Source organism: Oncorhynchus clarkii, chromosome 4 (genome assembly GCF_045791955.1).
Source record: "Oncorhynchus clarkii lewisi isolate Uvic-CL-2024 chromosome 4, UVic_Ocla_1.0, whole genome shotgun sequence".
Classification (NCBI taxonomy): Eukaryota; Metazoa; Chordata; class Actinopteri; order Salmoniformes; family Salmonidae; genus Oncorhynchus; species Oncorhynchus clarkii.
In genome coordinates this window covers 70264393-70292168 of record NC_092150.1, presented here as the reverse complement: position 1 = coordinate 70292168, position 27776 = coordinate 70264393, and the positions used below count along the sequence as shown (strand labels likewise).

General features: G+C 42.4%; 1 protein-coding gene across 1 annotated transcript in view; it reads left to right on the top strand.

Annotated features, from left to right (window-relative positions):
* Window positions 1–26241, top strand: part of LOC139407817 (potassium channel subfamily K member 2-like) — a 40361-nt gene extending 14120 nt beyond the window's left edge. The window contains exons 4-7 of the mRNA XM_071151682.1: window positions 6278–6438; window positions 11430–11649; window positions 11896–12035; window positions 25891–26241. Of these exons, the coding sequence (XP_071007783.1) occupies window positions 6278–6438; window positions 11430–11649; window positions 11896–12035; window positions 25891–26241 (872 nt within the window). The remainder of the gene's footprint in view (window positions 1–6277; window positions 6439–11429; window positions 11650–11895; window positions 12036–25890) is intronic.
* Window positions 26242–27776: the final 1535 nt, after the last annotated feature.

Sequence of the window (27776 nt, the reverse complement as noted above, 5' to 3'; positions counted from 1 at the left end):
ACTTGTCTTTGCGTCTTTATATCAACATAAACATGAACCTTCAATGTGCTGTTTGTGTACCCACTAAGAGGAATGGTGGGAGAGAGTCAGATCTATAGTTCCCTCCATCAGTGCTTTTCTGACATTTGATGATAGGCATCTGGGATGTGAGAACGGAGTTCTATTTCTCCCTTCACTGCAGCACAAGTCTTGTGTAGGCATGTTTGAGATTGCTTTTTGTTGGAACCAGGCAATGGTGTTCACTGACAAGACTTCTAGATTTCCAACTAAAACTAATCTAGTTTGAATGCTTTTTTTATCTGCAGGACAGTTTTGTCCTTTCAAGCTGTTTGATTTTGGATCTCTGTCTGACTAAACAACATCATGAAAGGCTTTTTTCTCAGTTTTTCTTTACAAATGTTTGTGAACTGCTTTGATGTTGTTTTGACTGCCTTTGTTTTCAAGGGGTTGTCCACAGGTAATGTTACATATCCTTTAACTAGGGGAGCTTCCTGTGAACTTGACAGACATAACACCACTTTAATGCTTTAACAATTCGTTTGTATTAAATGGCCACACTTTGTCTAGCCATTTAGACAATCTTCCCTGCTAACTGCTGCTTTTGCAGATATGCAGCCATTGCTTAGCTCATTGAATAGAGGAGAGGTACAGTAGAAAGAATATAACACACAATCGGGTGATTAATTTTCTCCCATTATTTTTTTCATCCCACCGCCCAGAAACAAAAGACTAGACAGACTGGCAGACTTTCTCCAACAACGAAATGGCTCACAGTTCATCTCCACGATAATAATTAAAGCCTTTTGGTTAAATTGTGTTTATAACTAGCCTTCTTCTATCTCTTTCTCTCTGCTGCAGTAGCTTCTTTGAATCAATTAGAGATGGTTGAACAGTATCCTCTCTGATTAATTTACCTTATAATGATTAGTTTGGGAGATGTGGGGGTAGAAGAGGTCTAATTGGTTATCAGGCGTTCTCTGGCTTCGCCTGGATTTCAATCTATCCAGGAAGTGAATTGAAACAACTCTGGATTGTAATTGTTTTCTCTCTCTTTCTCTGTCTTTGCCATCTATATCTGACAGTGAGGCAGAGGCAAACAATTCAATTCATCACAATGGGCTTTTCTCCTGGGAACCCTCATTTAGTCCCCCTCCTATAGCCTGTCTCTCCTGTGAAGGCTGCATCTCCATGGTGTGAAAATCAAACAGCTCTCAGAGGATTTATCCCGCACTTAAGGCACAGAGCTGGTAAATGAGACAGGTAGTTGACATTGAAGGGTTAATAGTTCATTACAGTGTTCTGTTCTGGTGTTGTATCTAACGCTGCTTCTCCCCCAGATCTTGTACCCCCAAGTACTGTACACGAGAGACGAGAGGGTGAATTATCCACTTTAAGATAAATAATGGATACATAAATAATGGAACTTTTGGTATCCAAATGGTGCCGACAAACATCATGAATCTTGAACCAAGTTTGCTGAACTCAGTATACAGTTACAGTAACTAGGCCATGGTATATCTGTTGTCACGCCATCCATAGGGGTTCAAATGTGTCTCAATAAAGCCTAACGAGCCTGTTCCCACTGTAAAGGCTAATGAAGCGGCTCACCTTAATTACGTTTTAGATCCTGCATCTTAAAGTACATTCATTTCCAGAGCAGTGACGTCATTCAGCTTTTATTGTCCATCTGCAGTCCCACTGGTCCCACTGAGAGGGGCTACGACAGGTTGCTATGTGTGTTATGGCATACACTGTATTGTCTTGTTAATTAGCACGTTGCTATTGCGTGACTTGATGAATGATAACCTATTACAGTACAGATGTAGGATCTTCATTTTATCAACCTGTTGAAGGAGAACTCTCCTGCAATGCTGGACATTTAAAATGTGTAGTGTAATTGAGGTTTAAAAAAGCTTCTGACGTTTTTAATTCCCACTTTGACATTTCAGACTTGATTTTTCCTTATGAAAAATGTATCAACCCCTGTAAAAATGTGAATGTTTTTATAATCCACATAATAATTCACAATTCCTGTTGCTGCAGGATTATTTTCCAGCTGTAGCAAACTGGCTCAAATTAAGATCCTACATCTGTATGTGTGATGACACACTGTACTTGATGTGGAGTATGTGTGGATAATGGCCGTGGAGGTCTTGTCAGGTGTCATCACAGTTCTCACACACAGTTCACACACTGCCTCTTTAAGGCCTGAACACATTTTAATTTGTGATGTACTGTATTCAGTGTTAAAAATCTGAAGCCTCATTTAAAAACCCACAGTAAACTATGCTCTAATCTACCAGCTTTAGCTTGTCTATTGCTTTCTACCCCTCTCATTTTCTCTCTCTCTCTCTTTCCCCCTTTCTTTCTCTCGCCCATATCATCAACTGATTAAAAGCTAAATAAGTTCATGAGGCATTTATATGTTATATTATTTAAGAACCAATGGGTATATTTAATTATTTAATAATAAAACAAAGGTGTAGCAACTATCCACTGGGCACAGATGTCAATTCAACGTCTATTCCACGTTGGTTAAACATAATTGAATTGAAATGACATGGAAACAACATTGATTCAACCAGTGTGTGCCCAGTGGGTAAGGATTATAGCTTTACACTCTACACTACTATCCCATCAAATGTCTTTGATACAGAGAGCAGAGGGTTACTCTTCAGTTGTACAGAAGTCAGTGACTGACAGCCTATAGTGATGTTTCACATATTTCCTCGCCATCTCCGGTGCTAAAAGGGTTTTCTCCTTCAGAAACTCTCCTGATTTCCTCCTCTCCTCCACTTTCCTCCACTCTCTGCCCATGTAGTCCTCTCTTTCATCCCATGAAAGGAGCCCTCCCTCCTGAGTAATGACAATAGCTACTGACCCTGGAAATGGGCTTCTCTCTCTCTCTCTCTCTCTCTCTCTCTCTCTCGCTCTCTCTCTGTCTTTCTCTCTCTCTCTCTGTGTCTTTCTCTCTCTCTCTCTGTGTATCTCACGTTAGATTCATTCAGACAGAGGAAATCTTAACCAGAGATTTTGCTGATGCTGAGAACAGGAAGTGTCAGCAAGTGCAATGATACAACACGTCTATTGGTTATTTCATTCAACATGCCAGACAGTGCTGATTGGCATCTGATTGGCATCTGTCTCAAATAAATAAATAATAAGACATGAAGTTAAAAAGCGAGAGCAATATCTATCCTCCTCACCACATGCATGGGGTGTAATGACTAATGTTGTGTCCTGTTGAGTTCTGATTGTTTGAGTGCAGCAATTAATGAGGCGTGATTGGTGTGTGTGTGGCATGTGACTGTCTGTCAGGAAGTGAAGCCACAGAGCCATTTGACTCCACCCTGCAGGCCCTTCCTGTCCTGTCCTGGCTCAGGAGTCTCCAGTCTAAACAGGTGGAATTGGCTGATGGAATTGGCTCAGTTGCATGTAGCCTAAAGGGGGTTTGGCTTTTGGGAAATCTACTCCTTTTAATGTAAAGTGGTGTAATAAAATATATATATATATATTGTCTAAATATACAGTAGTTCCTTTAATATCTATTGAAATTCCAATGGCAATTGGATTTAGATTTGGTTACATCCACTGACTCTACTTACAGTATTTAAGGAAGAGAGTGATTCTGTGCTTTGAAGGATAGTGTTAATGTGTCGTTCAGATTTTTGTAATTACTATAAGCTGTTTCAGACCAAAGGGATTTTGAATGGCGCTGTTGTAGTACATGAAGGGATTTGTGAATGAGTGTTCAATTTGTTTAGTGCTAAGGGGTTTTTGAATGGGAATCATAATGGGAATCATAATGGCCTTTGCCTGATATATGCATTTCTTGCTGCAATTAGATGGTGGATTTTCAATGGGGATCATTCACCACACTGAATACAGTAGTGCAGCCTAATTGGTTAACTGTGTGCCTGTAGAGCCTTCCGAGTGGCGCAGCGGTATAAGACACTGCATCACAGTGCTACCTGTGCCACCTGAGATCCTGGGTTCGAGTCCAGGATTTGTTGCATCCGGCCGCGCCCGGGAGACGCATGGGGCGGTGCACAATTGGCCCAGTGTCGTCCGGGTTAGGGGAGGGTTTGGCCGGCAGGTATGTCCTTGTCCCACTGTGCACCAGCGACTCCTGTGGTAGGCTGGGCTCAGTGCACGCTGACACGCCAGGTGTTTCCTGTGGCTTCCGTGGCTTCCGGCTTCCGTGTTAAGTGGGCATTGTGTCATGAAGCAGTGCAGCTTGGTTGGGTTGTGTTTCATAGGATGCATGGCTCTCGACCGTACGGACTCTGCTGAGGAGTTGCAGCGGTGAGACAAGACTGTAACTACCAATTAGATACCATTGAATTGGGGAGAAAAAAGGTGTGTGTGTGTGTGTGTGTGTGTAATGCACAGGTCTGCAGTGTGAGCTCCTGGAGGTGAGAGGAGGGTGTGTGTGAATTATAGATGTGGCACTGGCTTGCTGATCCTTGTGATTAGGCTCTCTCTACCCCTTTAAGCCAGTTAGTGTAGAACTCCCTCTACTCATTCATTCTCTCAGACTGGTTAATGCTGCAGCTTTCAGTTGACATGATCATGATCTGCTTTGTCTTCACATCCTAAATCACACAGTTCCTGTTGCAATTGCTTGAATGAGTTATTGTCAAAACATGAATGTTTTTAAGTCAAGGCACTGGAGCACTCAAAAATCATGCTTGGATTATTAGCTATTCATGATTCTTTCAAGATATTTTCCTGATCCGAAAATTGAAGGGTCAGACAGGATGGTCGTTTAGTCATCACCTGATGTCCCCCTAAAAGGGGTATTTTAATGGAATCTTAATTGACAGATTTACACTGAGTGTACAAAACATTAGGAACACCTTCCTATTATTGAGTTGCACCCACCTTTGCCCTCAGAACAGCCTCAATTCGTCAGGGCATGGACTCCACAAGGTTTCGATGCGTTCCGCAGGAAAGCAGGCCCATGTTGACTCCAATGCTTCCCACAGTTGTGTCAAGTAGGCTGGTTGTCCTTTGGGTTGTGGACCATTCTTGATACACACAGGAAACTGTTGAGTGTGAAAAACCCAGCATCGTTGCAGTTCTTGAAACACTCCAACCAATGCCTGGCACATTCACCCTCTGAATGGCACACAAACACAATCCGTCTCAATTGTCTCTAAAATAATTATTTAACTGGTCTCCCTTATATCTACACTGATTGAAGGGTATTTAACAAGTGACATCAATAAGAGATCATAGCTTTCAGCTGGATTCACTTGATCAGTCTTCACCTGGTCACAGAGCGTTTTGTACACTGTGTGTATTTTAATCCGTTTTTCTTCAGGTCTATCCTATAGAATCACTGTGTATGCTGAATTTCACCCCAGCTGAGCAGCAAATATAGAATATATTAATTAGTAGCTACTCTTGGTTAAGGGAAACCAATTAACTGAAATAAACTCAATTCAATCCTCAGTAGGTCACACGGCAAGATCTGAATAGTTCATTTAAATTGTTTCTTGGAATACTTCATATACAGTGGGGGGGGGGGGGGGGGGGGGAGTATTTAGTCAGCCACCAATTGTGCAAGTTCTCCCACTTAAAAAGATGAGAGAGGCCTGTAATTTTCATCATAGGTACACTTCAACTATGACAGACAAAATGAGAAGAAAAAAATCCAGAAAATCACATTGTAGGATTTTTAATGAATTTATTTGCAAATTGTGGTGGAAAATAAGTATTTGGTTAATAACAAAAGTTTATCTCAATACTTTGTTATATACCCTTTGTTGGCAATGACAGAGGTCAAACGTTTTCTGTAAATCTTCACAAGGTTTTCACACACTGTTGCTGGTATTTTGGCCCATTCCTCCATGCAGATCTCCTCTAGAGCAGTGATGTTTTGGGGCTGTTGCTGGGCAACACAGACTTTCAACTCCCTCCAAAGATTTTCTATGGTGTTGAGATCTGGAGACTGGCTAGGCCACTCCAGGACCTTGAAATGCTTCGTACGAAGCCACTCCTTCGTTGCCCGGGTGGTGTGTTTGGGATCATTGTCATGCTGAAAGACCCAGCCACGTTTCATCTTCAATGCCCTTGCTGATGGAAGGAGGTTTTCACTCAAATTCTCACGATACATGGCCCCATTCATTCTTTCCTTTACACGGATCAGTCGTCCTGGTCCCTTTGTAGAAAAACAGAGATTGGGAGACCGAGTTTGGGAACCCCTGGTCTAGTTAATCTCTTCATGTGTGTTTGTGTGTGGGTGTGGGTTTATGATCGCTCCTCTCTCTAGGCTTTGGGAACATCGCTCCCCACACGGAGGGGGGACGTATCTTCTGTATCATCTATGCCCTCCTGGGAATCCCCCTCTTTGGCTTCCTGTTGGCTGGTGTTGGAGACCAGCTTGGGACCATCTTTGGGAAAGGCATCAACAGAGTGGAGAAGATAGTTGGGGTGAGTTTTAAACGTTTCATACAGTCAGGTCCAAAATTATTGGCATCCTTAATATAGATGAGCAAAAAATATTGTGTAAAACAAGTAATACAGATTCTGAGCTATATTGTATGCTTAATATTTTTTGAAAATTACATTATTTTATACTAATGCAATTGCTCAGAGAAAGAGATTTTGTAGTATTTTTTCTCTCAAAAAGATGCATATGTAAAAATGATTGGCACCCTGTTTTCAATACCTTTCAATACCTCACCTTGCGCGAATAACAGCACTGAGCCTTTTTCTAAAATGTTTTATGAGATTGGAGAACACATTGGAAGGGATCTTGACCATTCCTCCATACAGAATCTTTTCAGATCCTTGATATCCCTTTTCTGCTCTTATGGACTGCACTCTTCAATTCATACCACAGGTTTTCAATGGGGTTCCAGTCCAGAGACTGAGATGTTCATTGCAAAATGTTATTGGCAGAGGAAACCAGGTTTTAGTAAAAAATGTCCTGGTATTGGATAAAGTTTATGATGCTGTTGACCTTAACAAGGGCCTTAGGACCAGTGGAAGCAAAATAGCCCCTTAACATCAAAACTCCACCATCCTATTTTACAGTAGGTATAGGGTTCTTTTCTTCTTATGCATCCTTATTTCGACGCCAAACTCACCACTGGTGTGCGTGGCCAAAGAGTTATACTAACATGTCATCTGACCATAGCACTGGATCCAATCCAAGTGCCAATGCCATTTTAGCAAATTCCAGGCATATACATTTGTTGGATGACATGAAAATAAGAGTTCTTTGTCTACACACACACACTAGTGGTTGAGTATTTGTTTTTACCTAACCAGCTCCTACACCCCCTCAGTTAATTTCCAACGCATAAGGAGATTTTCAATGCAGAAGTAGTTTGACCATTGCTGTCCATCACTGAGCTGCGTGTTCTTGAGCTGATAAAAGAAAAATGCATTATTTAGGTTGCCATGACAATGGCTTCTGGAGACCACGCTTACAATACAGACTATTTGAGTGGTTACCAAGCTCACATGAGGATATGGATTTTTTTTCCCATACATGTAGTATCTCTTCCTCTGGACTGAATATTAACAGCAATGCTACAAGAGTCAAAAGAAGAGCTTGGCTGTGTTGCTGTAGCAAACATGTACAGCCATTATTAATGCCAGTAAGAAGAGTCTTTCCCTCACTGGAGGAGACCTATCACCAAGGTACTCTGCTCTTACTGTTCACTGCACACACACACCGTGTGATTAGAGAGGACCATTTCTCAGCCAGGAAGACACATACTCTATAAACGGAACAAGAGCACAGTGTTATAGTGAGTCATTCATCTTCCCCTCCCTGCCCACCTACAACGACTCACAACGAGGTACAGTGAGCCGCACCAATCCAAAACCAGCCACAAGGAGCGGCATGTAAACCTGGGCTATCAAACACACCGTAGTGAGGCACCAGCCAACACAGAACTCACTGAGACAGCCACAGTGACTGTTTGATGATTTCTCTGTCCTTGTTGGAACTATTACTTTGACTGACTAGTAGTGTTTGTCTATATTTTCCCCGGGCTGGGGAAAATTAGTTACAGTAGCCATCTAATAGACCGCTCTCTTTAATTATTTAATTGAAGGATCTGTAAGATGAGCTTTGATTGATGTGTTTCTCTGCTAGTGTTGCCCATAGGGAGCAACAGAGTTGTACGGTACTACATCATCCAGCAGGAGAGCCACTGTGAGTCTAAGCCCTTCGTTCGCGATAACTTCTAAGCTAACCATGGGTCATTTAGCTATTTGAATTCTAGGACCCTGTAGGTATAAAAACATGTATTTATTTATTATTTGATAAATTATTGAATATGGCCTTTTGCTGCTATGGTCCATAGAAACCCATTGAATAACACATTCATAAATGGAAAAACAGACAGTCAAAAACTAAATCACAAGGAATAAGGTTTTGAAGTGTCTGTCCTATATCTAGGAGATATAAGAAAACATGTAGACCAATATTAAGTCACTTTGGTTAGCGTGAAACTTCAATTGAACACAGTCTCAAATAGAGACTAGGGCAATGGCACGACTTTCATCACATAAACGCTGAGTCGAAATGAATTGTTAACGAGGTTACCATGAATTGTTTACGAAGTTTAATGTTTGATTTGTTACATTACATAATTCAGTCAAAAATCTGCTCGCCATTGGCTGCTTACAGCTAGCTGATAAGCACAAAAATAGTCCACAACTTCGAGAGTACAGACCTCCAGATATTGTCTGATCGCCCTCTACTGGCAAAGGTAAAAACTACCGAAAATGCACAGTCAAAGTGGAGAATAATTATAATAATAACGTTTTTTCTTCTTCTCCAAAATAGAGGCATACTAAGACAAAAGAAACATGACAGTGTGTAAATGATAACATATTAGTGCAGGAAATTAAGACATTTATTAAAATGCTGGAAGAGAATTAAACAATTAACAATGCAAATCAGCAAAAGCTGCTTGCATTAAGGAAATAGATGCCTGTCTCTAATATGCACCTGTGTTGTTCAGTGATTCAAGCAAATTAACACCCAGGCTATTAATTTAAGTTTTACGATTTGGCACTTTTTACACCCTATTCACTTTTGTGACGTTTTTACAGTGTGGTACTGGGTCACCTTCTAACAACTCCCCTAATGCTTGTGTGTGTCGAATGGTAAACAAGTGAGTTCTAATGTTTTTTAAAGTCTTTCCTGTCGATGTTGGTGACTTATTAGATTGTAGCTCAGTCTGGACAGTCAGTTTTGTGAGAAGAGATCTTTGAAATTAGTATGTGGACGCGTACCACGTACCAAAGTGTGTGGGAGTTTGTGAGAGTCTCCTCTTCGAAAATGGGGTAGTATGAGTTGCTAGCTTAAACGGTTTGAGTTTTACAGACAATTCCTTTGTCCAGATCCTGTTTCACAAGCCAATGTTATGGAATAGGCAGAAAGAGGGGATTGAGCTACAGCCACTGCAATTCCTTTTTTACACTTGACATACGATCTTATCCAGAGCGACTAGGGTTAAGTGCCCTGCTCAAGGGCACATCAACAGATTTTTCACCTAGTTGGTTTAGGATTAAAACCAGCGATCTTCCAGTTACTGGCCCAACCCTCTTAACCGCTAAACTACCAGCTGCCCCTGAGAAACAGTAAGTCTCATAAAAACACAGGAGCTATTCAATGTTTTAGAATTATATCACATGTGACGCGTGGGCACGTCAATCGACTCTTGAGGGGTTTTAAAAATGGCTGAGCTGTGAAATATATATTATGCTTGGCAAGCGGCTTTGGTCTATTCATCATCATTAATCCCTCCGTATCAATATTTATTGTCAGGGTCCGAGGCTGGATTCAGTCCTGACTCTGACCTCTCTCTCTCTCTGGGCTCTAGCTGCTGTGCGCTGAAAAACACAGCGGAACACATCACTGATGAGCTGATCTGAGGATGACCCTTCTTTAAGTTTCAGTCCCAGTGTCCCTGTTCTCATTCTTGTGTAACCCACTGTCTAGGGAAGGACAAGGCCAAGGACTCTATCGTGGAGTGTACACTTCAGTGTATTAAGAAGTTTTGCTAATGCTACAGACTGTCATACCCCTGTTACACCTGTCTTTCTATGGGTTTGAATTAAACTTTGTCCGGCGATTGTGCTGTTTGTGTTGCGATGTAGCCTACTGATGTAAGCCCACAGTGTTCCACTGCATCTCAGTTCAAGAGGTGTAGGCCGTCATTGTAAATAAGAATTTGTTCTTAGCTGACTTGCCTACTTAAATAAAGGTTAAAAAATAAAATAAAAATGTATAGCCTGATGGCATACAATGGAGCACAGCATGACTTGATCTGTAAGAACATGAGTAAATCTCATAGGCCGACCCACTGAGTGTGTGACATTCAAAAAACACTGGACATATATTCCAGGAAAAAGGCCAACACAAGGAAATGACTCATGTCATTGTGAAGTGACTGGAGAAAGGCCTTGTTAAAGACTGAGGGCTCTATTTTCGGCTGGCGTTAAGGCGGTGCTAGTGTCAAATACACGCTCCTTGGTAATTTCGACATGTAAAAGCCAGAGCTTTGCTATTTTCCAACCCTGGCGCCAGGGATGGTAATTTACCTGTCTTATATCAGCTCGTTTGAGCTGAGGTGGGAAGGGCGGAAATATGTGAGCTGTGTCCTTAGATACATGTGCCAATTTCAAGCAGTGCTACTGGTGATATTAAGACTCACCAAAAGCTGGTCTTTGCGGTAACGCAATTGGTTATGGCATTGATTTTGCCTAATCAATAGCCTATAACCAATATTTTATTAAAATATCACGAGTGAACAGACATTCCCGCTCTTTCTTTATATTGGACATTATTTTTGTCCATGCAGCTCCTTTGAAAAGTTGGGATGTGCATAAAACCCTCCATAGTCTAAGTTGCCTTGTCTGTATTATATGCCCATGGGAAGCAATTATGGTGCCTGTTACTGCCTGTTTCTGCCTGTTACTGCCTGTTTCTGCCTGTTACTGCCTGTTACTGTATTTAGACACAGCCTATTTAAAACAAGTTGTTTCATTTTATTAGAATTTGATAAGAATTATACATGGTCTTTTTTCATCAATAGCCTAGTGAATTGAATCATGCCTGTTGACTACATTTGGCATGTCTATGTCCAGACTGATAATTACAGTAGGCCTAGCCCCTATATCAGCGTGAAGGCCCATGTTTAACAATGTATTTCCATACGGAAGCAATGCAATAAGAATAATGTGGACTGAAAATATGTTCAACATATTTAGCAAATATGGGGCAGGCTATTTAAAGAACTGCATTTGGTTTGTTAAAAAAGGCCCTGGATGTTTTTATAATGATTTTCAAATGTTAAATTCCTTACCTAATTATGTAATGCATCATTCATTTGAGGATTGTTTTTATTAATATCTTTATCCATCTCTTTATTCATTTGTTCTACCCTGCCTCCCAGTCTCTCCCTCAAAAGTGGAAAGTGAGCCAGACCAAGATCAGGGTGATCTCCACCGTGATCTTCATCCTGTTTGGCTGTGTCCTCTTCGTGGCGTTGCCGGCGGTCATCTTTAAACACATAGAGGGCTGGAGCACGCTGGAGTCCATCTACTTTGTGGTCATCACCCTCACCACCATCGGCTTCGGTGACTTTGTGGCCGGTGAAAAAGGTCTTGAAAAAGGTATTTAAGAGTTCTCTTTTCTGACTATGTTGTATGTTCTTCCTCTGCTATCCCGCCTTCTGTGTCTTAGAAAGAGTTTGTTTGAAATCACACGTGTGCTTAATCTGCTGAGACAAAATGGGATTGCTGTACCCTTCTTCTCAATAATCAATACTCTGTGTGACATAGCCTCTCTCTCCTTCGCTCTCTTTCTGCTCTCTGGCTTGTGTAGTCTTTATTAAATATGTGTCTGTCTCCTCCCAATAGGTGGTTCTGAGATAGAGTATCTGGACTACTACAAGCCTGTGGTGTGGTTCTGGATCCTGATTGGTCTAGCCTACTTTGCTGCCGTGCTCAGTATGATAGGAGACTGGTTCAGAGTCATCTCCAAGAAAACCAAGGAGGAGGTACGTGATGTGTGTGGAAATCACTGCACCAAACCACAATACACAGTCACAGATACTTCCTATAGATATTTTCAGAAGCTATACTATAGGTATCCTATACCATAAGTGTCTGTGGTACACTGGTAATCACTGCATGTTGAAATGTGGAAGGGAACCAAGATGGGAAGATCACAGCTAAGAACAAACGTTCCCAGAATTTTAGAGAACATTTCCTTAAGTCTCATTAGGTCATTTCACAGACATGTTTCCATGATGTGCAAGGAATGTTTCAAGAGACCATTTTTTTAATGTCAAATGTTCTCAGAACATAAGATATTAATCAAATCAAATTGTATTTGTCACATGCGCCGAATACAACAGGTGTTACCTTACTGTGAAATGCTAACTTACAAGCCCTTAAAAACTTCTTAAAGCATTGTTGGTTAAGAAAAAAAAGTGTTAAGTAAAAAAATAGATAAGTAAAAAATAGAAAATAAAAATAACAAATAATTAAAGAGCAGCAGTAAAAATAACAATAGCGAGGCTGTATACAGGGGGAACCGGTACAGAGTCAATGTGCAAGGCAACCAGTTAGTCAAGGTAATGGAGGTAATATGTACATGTAGGTAGAGTAGCAGCAGCAAAAAAGAGAGGTCTGGGTAGCCCTTTGATTAGCTGTTCAGGAGTCTTATGGCTTGGGAGTAGAAGCTGTTAAGAAGCATCTTGGACCTAGACTTGGCGCTCTGTTACCACTCTACGACTAGGGTGGCTGGAGATCATTTTTAGGGCCTTCCTCTGACACCGCCTGGTGTAGAGATCCTGGATGGCAGGAAGCTTGGCCTCAGTGATGTACCGGGTCGTACACACTACCCTCTGTAGTGCCTTGCGGTCGGAAGCAGAGCAGTTGCCATATCAGGCAGTGATGCAACCAGTGCTCTCGGTAGTGCAGCTGTAGAACTTTTGAGGATCTGGGGACCCATGCCAAATATTTTTAGTCTCATGAGGGGGAATAGGCTTTGTCGTGCCCTCTTCACAACTGTCTTAGTGTGTTTGGAGCATGATAGTTTGTTGGTGATGTGGACACCAAGGAACTTGAAGCTCTCAACCTGCTCCACTGCAGCCCCGTCGATGAGAAAGGGGGAGTGCTCGGTCCTCCTTTTCCTGTAGTCCACAATTATCTCCTTTGTCTTGATCACGTTGAGGGAGAGGTTGTTGTCCTGGCACCACGCAGCCAGGTCTCTGATCTCCTCCCTATAGGCCGTCTCATCGTTGTTGGTGATCAGGCCACTGTTGTGTCATCAGCAAACTTGGTGTTGGAGTCATGCCTGGCCATGCAGTCATAAGTGAACAGGGAGTACAAGACACTTGCCAGTTGGTCAGCGCATGCTCGGAGTACACGTCCTGGTAATCCGTCTGACACTGCGGCCTTGTGAATGTTGACCTGTTTAAAGGTCTTACTCACATAAGCTACGGATAGCGTGATCACACAGTCGTCTGGAATAGCTGATGCTCTCATGCATATTTCAGTGAGACTTGCCTCGAAGCAAGCATAGAAGTAGTTAAGCTCGTCTGGTGGGCACGTGTCACTGGGCAGCTCTGTAATAGTTGTTATCTGTAATAGTTTGCAAGCCCTGCCACATCCGACGAGCAATGGAGCCATTGTAGTACGATCTTCGTAATCTTAGTCCTGTATTGACGCTTTGCCTGTTTGTTGGTTCGTCGGAGGGCATAGTGAGATTTTTTACAAGCTTCCGGGTTAGAGTCCCGCTCCTTGAATGCGGCAGCTCTACCCTTTAGCTCAGTGTGGATGTTGCCTGTACGTACGGTCACTGTGGGGATGACGTCATCAATGTACTTATTGATGAAGCCAGTGACTGATGTGGTGTAGCCCTCAATGCCATCGGAAGAATCCCGGAACATATTCCAGTCTATGATAGCAAAATAGTTGTGTAGCGTAGCATCTGCTTCATCTGAACACTTTCTTATTGACCGAGTCACTGGTGCTTCCTGCTTTAGTTTTTGCTTGTAAGCAGGAATCAGGAGGATAGAATTATGGTCAGATTTGTCAAATGGAAGGCGAGGGAGAGCTTTGTACGCGTCTCTGTGTGTGGAGTAAAGGTGGTCTAAAGTTTTTTTCCCCTCTGGTTGCACATTAACATGCTGGTAGAAATGAGGTAAAATGGATTTGAGTTTCCCTGCATTAAAGTCCCCGGCAAATAGGAGCACCACCTCTGGATGAGGAATTTTCCTGTTTGTTTATGGCCATATACAGCTCATTGAGTGTGGTTTTAGTTCCAGCATTGGTTAGTGATGGTACATAGCCAGCTACGAAAAATACAGATGAAAATTATCTTGGTAAATAGCTTATGATGAGATACTCTACTTCAAGACATCCTTAGAATTTGTGCACCAGCTGTTGTTGACAAATACACATAGACTGTCACCCCGTCTTACCAGAGGCTGCTCTTCTATCTTGCCAAAAAAGCTTTAAACCAGCCAGCTGTATGTTATTCATGTCGTCGTTCAGCCATGACTCGGTGAAACATAAGATATTACAGTTTTTATGGCCCGTTGGTAGGATGTATGTGATCGTAGTACGTCTATTTTATTATCAATAGATTGTACGTTGGCTAATAGGACCGATGGTAAAGGTAGATTACCCTCTCAGCGACAGATCCTTACAAGGCACCCTGACCTTCGTCCACGATGCCACTGTATCTTTCACCGGTGAATGACGGGGATTAGGGTCTTGTTGGGTGTCTGAAATAAATCCTTCCCGTCTGTCTCGTTGAAAAAAAACTATTCCTCCAGTACGGGGTGAGTAATCGCTGTCCTGATATCCAGTAGCTCTTTTCGGTCATAAGACACAGTGGCAGAAACGTTATGTACAAAATAATTGACATATAACGCAAAAAAACATACACAATAGCACAATTGGTTACGGGGTCGTAAAACGGCAGCCATCTCCTTCGGCACCATTCTCTATTAATGGTCTAGATGCTTTAAATGTAAATGTTGCAGTAACATTCATGTGTCAAATCAAATCAAATTTTGTTGGTCACATTCACATATTTATCAAATGTTATTGTGGGTGTAGCTAAATGCTCCAACATTGCAGTAGTATCTAACAATTCTCAATAATACACACAAATCTAAAAGTAAAATAATGTATAAATATTAGATCGAGCAATGATCTAAAATACAGTAGAATAGAATACAGTATATACATGAGATGAGTAAAGCAGTATGTAAACATTATTTAAGCATCATTAAAGTTACTAGGGTTCCATTATTAAAGTGACCAGTGATTTCTATGTATATAGGGCAGCAGCCTCTAAGGTGCAGGTTTGGAAGCTGGGTAGTGATGGCTATTTAACAGTCTGATGGACTTGAGATAGAAGCTGTTTTTCAGTCTCTCGGTTCCAGCTTTGATGCACCTGTACTGACCTTGTCTTCTGGATGATAACGGGGTGAACAGGCTGTGGCTTGGTTGGTTAATGTCCTTGATGATCTTTTTGGCCTTCCTGTGACACCGGGTGCTGGAGGTCAGGTAGTTTGTCCCCAGTGATGTGTTGGGCAAACTGCACCCCCCTCTGGAGAGCCCTGCAGTTGAGGACGGTGCAGTTGACGTACCAGGCGGTGATACAGCCCGATAAGATGCTCTCAATTGTGGGTTTTAAGGACCAAGACAAATTCAGCTTCCTGAGGTTGAAGAGGCACCGTTGCGCCTTCTTCACCACACTGTCTGTGTGGGTGCACCATTTCAGATCGTCATTGATGTGTACGCAGAGGAACTCCACCTTCTCCACTGCGGTCCTGTCAATGTGGATAGGGGCGTGCTCCCTCTGTTGTTTCCTAAAGTCCATGATCAGCTCCCTTGTTTTGTTGACATTGAGTGAGAGGTTATATTCCCGGCACCACTCTCTCGTTGGTAATCAGGCCTACTACTGTTGTGTGGTCTCCAATCTTGATGATTGAGTTGGAGGTATGTGTGGCCCCGCAGTGGGTGAACAAGGAGTACAGGAGGGGGCTGAGCATGCACCCTTGTGGGACCCCTGAGTTGAGGATCAGAGAAGTGGAGTTGTTGTTTGCTACCTTCACCACCTGGGCGCAGCCCATCAGGAAGTAGTTTTTACCTTTATTTAACTAGGCAAGTCAGTTAAGAACAAATTCTTATTTTCAATGACGGCCTAGAAACAGTAGGTTAACTGCCTATACAGGGGCAGAACGAAAGATTTGTACCTTGTCAGCTCGGGGATTTGAACTTATAACCTTCCAGTTACTAGTCCAATGCTCTAACCACTAGGCTACCCTGCACAGGGCCGGGTTCATACCCAGGGCCCCGGGCTTAATGATGAGCTTGGAGGGTACTATGGTGTTGAATGATGAATGCTGATAGTCTGGGGTGGAAGCCTTGCGAGGGTTAACATGCTTAAATGACTCACTCACATCGGCCACGGAGAGCCCACAGTCCTTGGTAGCGGGCGGCATCAGTTGCACTGTGTTATCCTGAAAGCGGGCAAAGAAGGTGTTTAACTTGTCCGGGAAGCAAGACGTCAGTGTCCACGATGTGGCTGATTTTCCCTTTGTAGTCCGTGATTGTCTGTAGACCCTGCCACACGTCTTGTGTCTGAGCCATTGAATTGCGACTCCACTTTGTCTCTGTACTTACATTTTGCCTGTTTGATTGCCTTACAGATGGAATAATTACACTGTTTGTATTTGGCCAAATTCCCAGTCACCTTGCCATGGTTAAATGTGGTGGTTCGCGCTTTCAGTTTTACGAGAATGCTGCCATCTGTCCATGATTTCTGGTTTGGGTAGGTTTTAATAGTCGACGTGGGTACAACATATCCTATACACTTCCTGATGAACTCAGTCACCGTATCCGTGTATTCGTCAATGTTATTCTCAGAGGCTACAAGGAACATATCCCAGTCCATGTGATCAATACAATCTTGAAGCATGGATTTCGATTGGTCAGACCAGCATTGAATAGACCTTAGCACAGGTACTTCCTGTTTGAATTTCTGCCTATAAGAAGCGAGGAGCAAAATTGAGTCGTGATCAGATTGCCAAAGGGAGGGCCTTGTAGACATTTCTACAAGTTGAGTAGCAGTGGTCCAATGTTTTCTCAGCGCGAGTACTACAGTCAATGTTTTGGTAGAATTTCAGTAGTAGAATAGTCAAATGAACTGATAAGTGACACAGACATGGTGGCATGGCAACAAGATCTGAAGACTGTGCACCAAGAGGTTGTGAGTTCAAATCCCAGATGAGGACATGTTGAAGATTAATTACTTTGTGAATGACCATACACAATAAAATCAAGTATCTCAAAGTGCGTCAAATATGTAAGTTGAAAACACTATGTTAAAATCAGTATGAGTATCCCTTGCCAACAGGCAAAAATAGTTATGAATGGATCAGTGGTTCACCAATCAGGGCCTTCATGGGTAACAGCAACAAGGTGTGATCAAAAATGTTTTGTGGAGAACAATTCTTTGGGACCATCAGGCAGGTCCTGATAAATGATACATAAAAATGTTATTGAAACATTTATAGAACATTACTATCTTACATTCTGATAACATAGCAACCATGTTCTGTGTATGTTTGGTGGGACGTTGATGGAATATTCTCCTAACCCTCAGAAAACTGGACACGAATGTTCTTGCAACGTCCCATAAAACGCATCTAGAACATTCATGTTGTATATTCTGAGAACATTGTAACCACGTTATAGAGATGTTCTGCTTGACATTAAGGCAATGTTCTGCTAACTTTAACACCAAAACATCCAAAGGTTTTTGCTAACATACAATGTTCCCCATACTAACGGAAAACTGGACTCTCAAACAATAGGGGAACATTACAAAAACGTTCTCTCCCTAGAATTGTTAGCTGGAATAGAGCTGTGAATTCACCCAATCACAGCACAACATGTTGTGACCATATATCAAATCCCCAAACAGGGTGAGGCAAAGTGTTTGCTAGAGTATTCGACCACGATCTTGCCTATTCAACACCGACCTAAAACGGATCACTTCGAAATAAACCAACCTTTTCGATCAGATGTACAGTATATCTTCTTAACCATTTTACACTGAGTGTACAAAACATTAGGAACGCCTTGCTAATATTGTGTTGCGTCTCCTTATGCCCTCAAAACAGCCTCAATTCGTCAGGGCATGGACTATAACAGTGGCAGGTAACCCTGTTCCTCGAGTGCCGTAGATACTGCAGGATTTTGGTCCAACTAGGGACCACACCTGACCAACTGAGTTCATTTATCAGTGATTACCTAAATTCAACACACCTGGGTGTTCCAGGACAAAAACATGAAATGGGGCTGCCTACCCCTGGACGACAAGGTGTTGAAAGCATTCCACAGGGATGCTGGCCCATATTGACTCCAATCCTTCCCACAGTTGTGTCTAGTTGGCTGGATGTCCTTTGGGTGGTGGACAATTATTGATACACACAGGTAACTGTTGAGTGTGAAAAACCCAGCAGTATTGCAGTTCTTGACACACTCAAACCAGTGCACCTGGCATCTACAACCATACACCGTTCAAAGTCACTTCAGTCTTTTGTCTTGCCCGTTCAACCTCTGTATGGCACACACACAATCCATGTCTAAATTGCTTAAAAATAATGATTTACCCTGTCTCCTCTACTTCATCTACACTAATTGAAGTGGATTTAACAGGTGACATCAATAAGGGATCATAGCATTCACCTGTATGTCATGGAAATACACTCAGTGTATAAAGGATGCCGAAACCACCTACCCTCCTCCCTAGCAGTGTGCTTAATTCTACATCCACCCCCTAGTTTACAATTTATACGTGGATGGAATTCCCTGATTAATTCAGTTGTAGCATGTATTTTTAAAGGATGATTATTACAGTTAAATTCCAATCGCAAATTAATCATGGGACATCTTACCGCTCTGTCTCACACACACACACACAGACAGACAGACAGACAGACAGACAGACAGACAGACAGACAGACAGACAGACAGACAGACAAATGAACGCTGACAGGCACAAACCTCCTCCATATTAATCTCCATTCATTATCTGATTTAAAAGTTAATCCCATTACAAAGGGAGAGATATGTGTGACTGCCGTGTGAATACTTAGGATTGTGCATCATTAGGAGTGTGAGTGTGAGCCCTATGATGCAGACCTGAGTTTTACATAGAAACCTATTACTGAGAGTGAGGGAGACAGTGAGAGAACAAGAGAGTGTGTGGCGGAGAAGTGAAAATGAGAGGGTAAGAGTGGGAAGAGAGGGAGGAATGGAAATGTGGACAAAAGATGAAGAGGGGGAGGGAAGCAAATCTTAGCTTGGGGGTCTTCGATCTAGTAGCCCAAGACAGCTCATCTCAGTTTATTGTGTAAGAAAATACTCTAGAGGTATGCATGCTATATTTTATGAAAATAATCAATAACTTCATCCCCCCTTCTTCCATTTTTCCCCACTCTCCTTTTCTCTTCCTCTCTGTAACCATGAAAATGCCCTGCATCCCATTGCATCTTATAAAGAACGTTCTCGTGTAGTGAATGGATAGTTCTGGGTAGAAACTTCATTCAAAGGGGAAAAGGCCATCGGTTCCTTTTGTCAAAAGGATGTATCAGTGGAGGCTGCTGAGGTGAGAATGGCTCATAACAAGAGCAAATGGAATGGCATCAAACCATGTGTTTGATGTATTTGATACCGTTACACTAACGGTATCAAATATGGCTCAGGATTAAGACGTTTTACTTACTTGCTTATTTGCGTTGTTTATAACTTATTTTTTAAACTTATTTTGTACATAATGTTGACGCAACCATCTCTTATGAGCGAAAAAAACTTCAGGACTGCGATTATTGACCACGGACTAGCAGAATCCTCTTCTGCCTTTCACGACTCAGACGAGCACGGCTTGAAGAATACGCTGCTTCCTCGGGAACAGGCCCCGATCCCCGGGATCTGTGTGAAGAGGATGCGGAGAAAGAGTGGCCGAAGGTCCGGTTGTCTTCTAAGAATTCGCAGGCAATCAAATAAACCCCCACTTCCCTCTATTCTGCTAGCAAACATGCAATCTTTGGACAATAAAATCGCCGAGTTTACGGGGAAGATGAAACTACCAACGAGACTTTCAAAACTGTAACATCTTATGCTTCATGGAGTCGTGGCTGAATGACGACAAGATCAACATACAACTGGCTGGTTATACGATGTACAGGCAGGATAGAACAGCGGTGTCTGGTAAAACAATGGGCTTCGGTCTATGTATTTTTGTAAACAACAGCCGGTGCACGAAAGGAAGTCTTGAGCTATTGCTAAGACAGCATTGAATGAGCTGTATTTCGCCATAAGCAAACAAGAAACCGCTCGCCCAGAGGCGGCGATATTAGTAGCTGGGGACTTTAATGCAGGGAAACTTAAATCCGTTTTACTACATTTCTATCAGCATGTTAAATGTGCAACCAGAAGAAAAATGGACCACCTACACGCCACACACAAAGACGCATACACTCTCCCTCGCCCTCCATTTGGCAAATCTGACCATAACTCTGTCCTCCTGATTCCTGTTTTTTTTTTTTTAAGCAGGAAGCACCAGTGACTAGATCAATAAAAACGTGGTCAGATGAAACAGATGCTAAGCTACAGGACAGTTTTGCTAGCACAGACTGGAATATGTTCCGGGATTCCTCCGATGGCATTGAGGAGTACACCACATTAGTCATTGGCTTCATCAATAAGTGCATCGATAACCCAGAAGCTTATAAGAAATCCCACTATGCCCTCCAACGAACCATCAAACAGGCAAAGCGTCAATACAGGACTAAGATCGAATCGTACTACACCGGCTCTGACGTTCGTCGGATGTGGCAGGGCTTGCAACCCATTATAGACTACAAGGAGCACAGCCGAGAGCTGCCCAGTGACATGAGCCTACCAGACGAGCTAAACACATGCATGAGAGCACCAGCTGTTCTGGAAGACTGTGTTATCACGCTCTCCGCAGTCAATGTGAGTAAGACCATTAAACAGGTCAACATTCACAAGGCCAGACGGATTACCAGGACATGTGCTGCGGGCAATAGCAGTCAATATTAATCGTCACCGTAATTCAGTCTCATCTGAAAGTTGTAAATTCTTCACGAACCCTGCCTAACAACTTGAATCAGCAATACAAAATTGGGTTTAATTATTTATTTACTAAATACCTAACTAATCACACAGAATTACATATACAAAGAATTAATCATACCTTGATTACAAATTACGTCATAAAGGGAAAACGTCCCTAGTGGGCAGAACAGATATGACAGCTGGTTACACAAAAGAAAAGGTCTGGGTTTGAGTGAAAGAGCGGGAAGACTGAGGACCAAAGGAAGAAGCTGTGCTTTCGTAAATACTGTATTTTATGCATTCTAAATTACCTCCCATTTGGAAAAGGGAAATGCAATAAATATTTACTCTGAGTTGCGCTTCGGTAGGTTGGTGGTAGATGGAAGGCCGTGTTGCCAAACCGAGTCCTTGTCCTTTGAAGAATGTCTCTGGTGGTCAATTGGATACGTTGTAGTAATGTTGTTGTGTGGTAGACGGGATACTCTGTCTGTTCTTTCATAGCCTGCGTTTGCAGCTGCTGTTGTTAACTCAACGGCTAGGAGGTATCACTTCTGTAGTGAATAAGAGTTCAAAGTTCATACCATTCGCAACCAAAGCTCACGCTGAGATTGGCTTAGTTCTGTAGTTGACATGTTAGTCCTTTTAACGCAGAGGCTGCAGACCTCACGTACTTGGAACAGGAGGTTATATTGTCGTCAAGGCTTTATATACAGTGCCTTGCGAAAGTATTCGGCCCCCTTGAACTTTGCGACCTTTTGCCACATTTCAGGCTTCAAACATAAAGATATAAAACTGTATTTTTTTGTGAAGAATCAACAACAAGTGGAACACAATCATGAAGTGGAACGACATTTATTGGATATTTCAAACCTTTTTAACAAATCAAAAACTGAAAAATTGGGCGTGCAAAATTATTCAGCCCCCTTAAGTTAATACTTTGTAGCGCCACCTTTTGCTGCGATTACAGCTGTAAATCGCTTGGGGTATGTCTCTATCAGTTTTTCACATCGAGAGACTGAAATTTTTTCCCATTCCTCCTTGTAAAACAGCTCGAGCTCAGTGAGGTTGGATGGAGAGCATTTGTGAACAGCAGTTTTCAGTTCTTTCCACATATTCTCGATTGGATTCAGGTCTGGACTTTGACTTGGCCATTCTAACACCTGGATATGTTTATTTTTGAACCATTCCATTGTAGATTTTGCTTTATGTTTTGGATCATTGTCTTGTTGGAAGACAAATCTCCGTCCCAGTCTCAGGTCTTTTGCAGACTCCATCAGGTTTTCTTCCAGAATGGTCCTGTATTTGGCTCCATCCATCTTCCCATCAATTTTAACCATCTTCCCTGTCCCTGCTGAAGAAAAGCAGGCCCAAACCATGATGCTGCCACCACCATGTTTGACAGTGTGTTCAGGGTGATGAGCTGTGTTGCTTTTATGCCAAACATAACGTTTTGCATTGTTGCCAAAAAGTTCAATTTTGGTTTTATCTGACCAGAGCACCTTCTTCCACATGTTTTGTGTGTCTCCCAGGTGGCTTGTGGCAAACTTTAAACGACACCTTTTATGGATATCTTTAAGAAATGGCTTTCTTCTTGCCACTCTTCCATAAAGGCCAGATTTGTGCAATATACGACTGATTGTTGTCCTATGGACAGAGTCTCCCACCTCAGCTGTAGATCTCTCCAGTTCATCCAGAGTGATCATGGGCCTCTTGGCTGCATCTCTGATCAGTCTTCTCCTTGTATGAGCTGAAAGTTTAGAGGGACGGCCAGGTCTTGGTAGATTTGCAGTGGTCTGATACTCCTTCCATTTCAATATTATCGCTTGCACAGTGCTCCTTGGGATGTTTAAAGCTTGGGAAATCTTTTTGTATCCAAATCCGGCTTTAAACTTCTTCACAACAGTATCTCGGACCTGCCTGGTGTGTTCCTTGTTCTTCATGATGCTCTCTGAGCTTTTAACGGACCTCTGAGACTATCACAGTGCAGGTGCATTTATACGGAGACTTGATTACACACAGGTGGATTGTATTTATCATCATTAGTCATTTAGGTCAACATTGGATCATTCAGAGATCCTCACTGAACTTCTGGAGAGAGTTTGCTGCACTGAAAGTAAAGGGGCTGAATAATTTTGCACGCCCAATTTTTCAGTTTTTGATATGTTAAAAAAGTTTGAAATATCCAATAAATGTCGTTCCACTTCATGATTGTGTCCCACTTGTTGTTGATTCTTCACAAAAAAATACAGTTTTATATCTTTATGTTTGAAGCCTGAAATGTGGCAAAAGGTTGCAAAGTTCAAGGGGGCCGAATACTTTCGCAAGGCACTGTAGGAAGGGATATGTTCAATTGGTCGGATTACTAGAATATAGTTCATTTCCCCTCACCTTCTGATGTTCCCAGAATCTCTATGTTAACCAAGGGGTTCTCAAATGTCACATCAGTAGGGTAGAGAGAGGAAAAAGGGGGGAAGAGGTATTTATGACTGTCATAAACCTACCCCCAGGCCAACGTCATGACAAGAGGGTAGTGCGAACAGCCCAGTACATCACTGGAGCCAAGTTTCCTGCCATCCAGGACCTCTATACCAGGTGGTGTCAGAGGAAGGCCCTACAAATAGTCAAAGACTCCAGCCACCCTAGTCATAGACTGTTCTCTCTGCTACCGCACAGCAAGTGGTAGCGGAGCGCCATGTCTAGGTCCAAGATGCTTCTAAACAGCTTCTACCCCCAAGCCAAGACTCCTGAACATCTAGTCAAATGGCTACCCATCCCCCCCCCCCCTCACCCCCTCTTTACACCACTGCTACTCTCTGTTGTCATCTCTGCATAGTCACTTTAATAACTCAACCTACATGTACATACTACCTCACATAACCGGTGCCCCCGCACATTCTCTGTGTATCGGTACCCCCCCTGTATGTAGTCTCGCTGTTGTTATTTCACTGCTGCTCTTTAATTACTTGTTACTTTTATCTCTTATTCTTATCTGTATTTTTTGAAACTACATTGTTGGTTAGGGGCTCGTAAGTAAGCATTTCACTGTAAGGTCGACCTGTTGTATTAGGCGCATGTGAAATAATTACATTTGATTTGATTTGACTAATTCCGCTCCAGCCATTACCTCAAGCCTGTCCTCCACAATTAAGGTGCCACCAACCTCCTGTGATATATATATACAGTACCAGTCAAAAGTTTGGACACGCCTACTCATTCCAGGATTTTTCTTTATTTTTACTATTTTCTACATTGTTGATTAATAGTGAAGACATCAACACTATGAAATAACACATAAGGAATCATGTAGGACCAAAGAAGTGTTAATCCCATCAAAATATATTTTATATTTGCGATTCTTCAAAGTAGCCACTCTTTGCCTTGATAACAGCTTTGCACACTCTTGGCATTCTCTCTAACAGCTTTATGGGGTAGTCATCTGGAATGCATTTCAATTAACAGGTGTGCCTTGCTAATTTGTGGAATTTCTTTCCTTAATGCGTTTGAGCCCATCAGTTGTGTTGTGACAAGGTAGGGGTGGTATACAGAATATAGCCCTATTTGGTAAAATATCCAGTACATATTACGGCAAGAACAGCTCAAATAAGCAGAGAAACGACAGTCCGTCGTTACTTTAAGACATGAAGGTCAATATATCCAGAAAATGTCAAGAACTTTTAAAGTTTCTTCAAGTGCAGTCACAACAACCGTCAAGCGCTATGATTAAACTGGCTCTCATGAGGACTGCCACAGGAAAGGAAGACCCAAAGTTACCTCTGCTGCAGAGGACACGTTCTTTAGAGTTACCAGCTTCAGAAATTGCAGCCCAAATAAATGCTTCACAGAGTTGAAGTAACAGACACATCTCAACATTAATTGTTCAAAGGAGACTGAGTGAATCAGGCCTTTATGGTCGAATTCCTGCAAAGAAACCACTACTAAAGGACATCAATAATAAGAAGTGACTTGCTTGGGCCAAGAAACATGAGCAATGGACATTAGACGGGTGGAAATCTGTCCTTTGATCTGATGAGTCCAAATTTGAGATTTTTGGTTCCAAACTCTGTGTCTTTGTGACCGCATGTGTGGTTCCCACTGTGAAGCATGAAGGAGGAGTTGTGATGGTGTGTGGGTGCTTTGCTGGTGACACTGTTGGTGATTTATTTAGAATTCAAGGTACACTTAACCAGCATGGCTACCACAGCATTCTGCAGTGATACGCCATCCCATCTGGTTTGTGTTTAGTGGGACTATCATTTGTTTTTCAACAGGATAATGACCCAACACACTGTGTAAGGGCTATTTGACCAAGAAGGAGAGTGATGGGGTGCTGCATCAGATGACCTGGCCTCCACAATTTCCCGACCTCAACCCAATTGAGATAGTTTGGGATGAGTTGGACCACAGAGTGAAAGAAAGAATGCTAAGAGTGTGCAAAGCTGTCATCAAGGAAAGGGGTGGCTACTTTGAATAATGTAAAATGTATTTTGATTTGTTTAACACTTTTTTGGTTACTACCTGATTCCATATGTTTCATTTCATAATTTTGATGTTTTCACTATTCTACATTCTAGAAAATAGTAAAAATGAAGAAAAACCTTTGAATGAGTAGGTATTTCCAAACTTTTGGCTGGTACTGTGTATATAAAGAGTATTTGAATAGGTCAAATACATCAGGAATTCCTGATGAATCCGGGGGAAAGTCTCCTCCCTCTCTATCTCTTTCTCTCTTTCTTTCTGTAGGTAGGGGAGTTCCGGATCCATGCAGCAGAGTGGACGGCAAACGTGTCGGCTGAGTTCAAGGAGACACGGCGTCGCCTGAGCGTAGACATCTCGAACAAGTTTGAGCGTGCTGCCTCCATTAAGCGTCGACTGTCCTCAGAGCTGGGCCTCAACCCCATCACCCAGGAGATGACCCCGGGCAGGAGGACGCTGTCCGTGAACCTGGGGCCAGGGGATGAGAGGGAGGCCTACCCCAACCTGGCTCTCTCCCTCACTCCTGTCCCTGGAGCCCTGGCCCGCAATGGCAGTGGACTCTACCTGAACGGACTCAGTCCGGACTACGCTGAGGTAGCCATCATAGAGAGCCTCTAGTGATGAGACACATTTATGGTCATCAGTAGAGATCATTAAGTGAGACTAACACACACACACACGCTTGTGTGTTCATGCTCACACTTGTGCTCATTGGTTGGAGAGACAGACACTTCAAGCTGAGATCTCAGGCATACTGTAGGTGAGTTTTCAGACATACACCCATGCACACACACATGTTCCTCAAAGGTGATGAGATGCATACACACACTAGGCTGTGCAGTAATCGATTGAGTGCTGTGAGGGAGAGAGACACTGGTCGATCATCACTTACAGTAGATCGATCATCACACACAAATACACACACACACACACACTAATTGATGGAGCTTGTGGAGAGACACGCGTTAATGCTCCCACTCCACCTGAAAACACAGAGAGGCTCTGAAGTCTGCATCAGATGAAGAGGTTCTTCACTGTCCAACACTGTATCATCCAAGATGAAACTTTCTCTAAGGCCTTTTACCCAACAAGTGTTAGGTTCTCACCAGGAGGCAACAATCATCACCAAACTTACGGAGCATGCAGTTGATGTATTTCCAAGATTGTGTCTTTTTTCGTTTCAGTTGACACTTTTGTATGGTTCATGTATTCAAACTACTAGGGCAGCATTTATTTGATGCCTTGCTTTCAGTAATGACACCGCTTACAGTTTTAAAGCAGAATGTTTGGATCATTTTTTTTACCTTCAAGATGGACATGCAGCTTTTTACCTAAGGAATATTCCTAGTGCCTTAAATAATGGAAGAACACTTTGAACTTTGTGTTTTGGATTGCCGGTGCATGTTGGACTGAGTCTTATCTATTTGGGTCGTTATCAAGTCTTAATTCTTACTTAAGCAATCCTTGAGAATATTTGTACATTATTTATGCGTCTTTTAGAGAACACAGCAACACATCAAGTAACAAAGAGAAGGTGCATGGAAGGATATGAACTTTGACCTTTTGAAGTGGAGATTTAACAGAAGACACTTACAGTACAAGCATATTTCCGATTGGAGCTGGACTGACTGGGATATTTCTGACCTCTGTCTGTCTGTGTGTGTCAACCATTTTGTCCCTGTTACTGTCCCATTGTCCCCTGCCTGCAATGGTGACTTTGTCATTCAGGCGCATTACTGATAGAATGTCACTCTCTTCCTCCTACTCCTCCTGTTCCTCTCCTCTTCATCCCTCCTCCTCTCCTCCCACTCATAGACAAACGTAGACACTATTTATCATAGAGAGAAATGGTCCTACAGAAGCACATCAACCATTCACCTCTATGGTTGCCTTCAGTAACTCTGTATCCCAACAACTCATCCATTCATGTGGAAATAGTAAGGTAAGATATGTATTTATCTCAATGTTAAGTCCATCAAAGGCAGAAGTGATCTGCACACATAGTACAAAGACTCTAAGATTAGGTGATGAATACTTCTCAATGGGTGGTGGATGTAGAAGGCAGATTAGGTGATGAATACTTCTCAATGGGTGGTGGATGTAGAAGGCAGATTAGGGAAATAGCTTGGTAGCCTCAAGGTTTAATCCGGCTT